Source organism: Tupaia chinensis, unplaced genomic scaffold, assembly GCF_000334495.1.
Source record: "Tupaia chinensis unplaced genomic scaffold, TupChi_1.0 Scaffold000286_1, whole genome shotgun sequence".
NCBI classification, from domain to species: Eukaryota; Metazoa; Chordata; class Mammalia; order Scandentia; family Tupaiidae; genus Tupaia; species Tupaia belangeri.
In genome coordinates this window covers 814426-816399 of record NW_006159770.1, presented here as the reverse complement: position 1 = coordinate 816399, position 1974 = coordinate 814426, and the positions used below count along the sequence as shown (strand labels likewise).

At 69.8% G+C, this 1974-nt stretch overlaps 1 protein-coding gene across 1 annotated transcript in view; it reads right to left on the bottom strand.

Annotated features, from left to right (window-relative positions):
• The window catches only part of EPN1 (epsin 1), a 14969-nt gene that overhangs the window by 2309 nt on the left and 10686 nt on the right, over nt 1–1974 (bottom strand). The window contains 2 exon segments of the mRNA XM_006150372.2: nt 346–724; nt 1890–1974. Of these exon segments, the coding sequence (XP_006150434.1) occupies nt 346–724; nt 1890–1974 (464 nt within the window).

The following is a 1974-nucleotide window of genomic DNA, read 5'->3' as shown; positions in this document are numbered from 1 at the left end:
ACCCGCCCCGGCCCCCCCCGACCGGCCCGCACGCCCCTGCCTCCGCCCTTCGAGGCCCTCCTCACCGCAGTGGCTCCTGCACACCACCAGGCCTCGCCCAGCGCTGCTCCTCCCAGCAGAGCACCCTCAGCCCCTGTGCAGACCTGCCCTGCTGCTCCAAGTCCAGCCTCGGCCCTGCTGCCCTCCCTGCTCTTCGTCCAGTTGTCTGCCCCAGACACCCAGAGCACAGGGGCCGCCACCTGGCTGCAGCCCTCCGTGCCCAAAGCTGGCAGCTGGCACACCCTCCGCACAGCCCCTGCCCACCCCGTCAGGCCCACCCTGGCGTGCCCACCTCTGGCCATGATCTGCCACCCACCCCGACCCCGCAGCTCCTGGAACCATCGCCCGTGTCTCCATCCCAAGGGCTCGGCCAGCAGGACTCACCATCGGAGCCTCCCCATGGGTCAGGTGTGGGCCCCTCTCCAGCTGCAGGGGCCGGAGCCCCTCCCCAAGGGTCAACTGAAGGTCCAGCAGGGGCAGCAGGCCTCCAGGGGTCCCCAGAGGCTGGCGTGGGGGTTGGGCCACCCCAGGGATCAGCAGCTGGAGGGCCAGGGGGTCCCCCCCAGGGGTCCGAGGCAGGGGGGGCTGTGGGGATAGCTGCAGCCATGGGCGCTGGGCCCCCCCAGGGGTCCGAGGCCGGCGGAGCTGGGGCTGTGAAGACGTCGGCAAGATCCATGAGGGATGACTGCGGAAGGGAGCAGAGAGGGACTCAGAGCGGCTGAGAGGGGCACGGAGCGAGGGGAGGTAGCCAAGGTGCTGGGTGAGCGCGGCCATCCGGCCTCACGCTCCTCCGGGCCTGCCCACCCCGGCCCACCCCACCTCAAAGCCCCTCTCCCTCAGGGACTCCTACAGGAGGACGGAGGCCAGGCCCAGCTCTGCCAGTGGCTGGGGCTCTCTCGGGGCCAGGCCCGAGCCCAGCCCAGGGCACCCTGAGCAAGCGCCCTGTGCTGCCGCCTCTGCCCCGCTGTCAGCACGACACTGCAGCTGCCCGCACCACACACACACTCCACACCCCACATCCTGCAAGACGGCACACAGCTCACACCCAGCTATCCAGAGCCCCCAGCTCCAGAACTGGAGGTGCGCTCCCCACACACCCCCACGCAGCACCCCAAGACAAAGAGCCCAGGGGAGAAGAGAGCCCAGGGAGAAGTGCTGCCCCAGGGTCATAGCTACCCTGTGCTGGCTGCACGCATGCCCAGAGCTGAGAATGCAGGGGCGGCAGAAGCCTGCCACCCTCGTCCAGCCCTGGGGATGCCTCAGCCCTGCCAACACCGAAGGGTGTCCGTCCACCCGTGCTTCTACCAAGAGGGTCACCGTGGCAGCCACCCACAGCCACGAGGCCAGCTCCCCAACCCAGGCTGGCCGGAGACTGTCTCAACAACAGCATGTGGCCCCTCTAGGCTCTAGGCCTCGCCCTCGAAGCCGGGCGAAGTTGGCCCTTGACACGCAAGTGAACAGGGAGAGGTCACGGAGGTGGCTGAGCGCAAGGCTGCGGCTCACTCCCCTCCCTTGTGAGGGGCCCTGGCCTGAGCCCAGACAGAACTCCCTGCTGAGCCGCCACGGCCAGTCTTCGCAGGACCTTCGGGGACGCTGCAAGGCCTGGGAGGGTCCACCCACTGTCGGATTCGCTGCCCGGAGCCCTCCCTGGCCAGTGAGGCCGGGGGGTGGGACAGCCACCCTCTCCCTGGGGGGGGACCAGCTGCCTGTCCAGGTTCCGCACAGGGGTGACGACAGCAGGCGGCAGCAGTCTCAGGCCTGGTGCTCACCACGCTTGGGGACCTGGCCAGGGCTGGGACGAGTGCGGACGCTCACGGGAGCAGACGGTCAGGAGGGCGCCGCCCACTCACCTCCTCCTTGCCCCCCGTCTCCCTCTTGCTCTCCTCTATGGCCATCTGCAGCCTCAGGTCGTCCCCACGGCGGATCCGCTCCTCC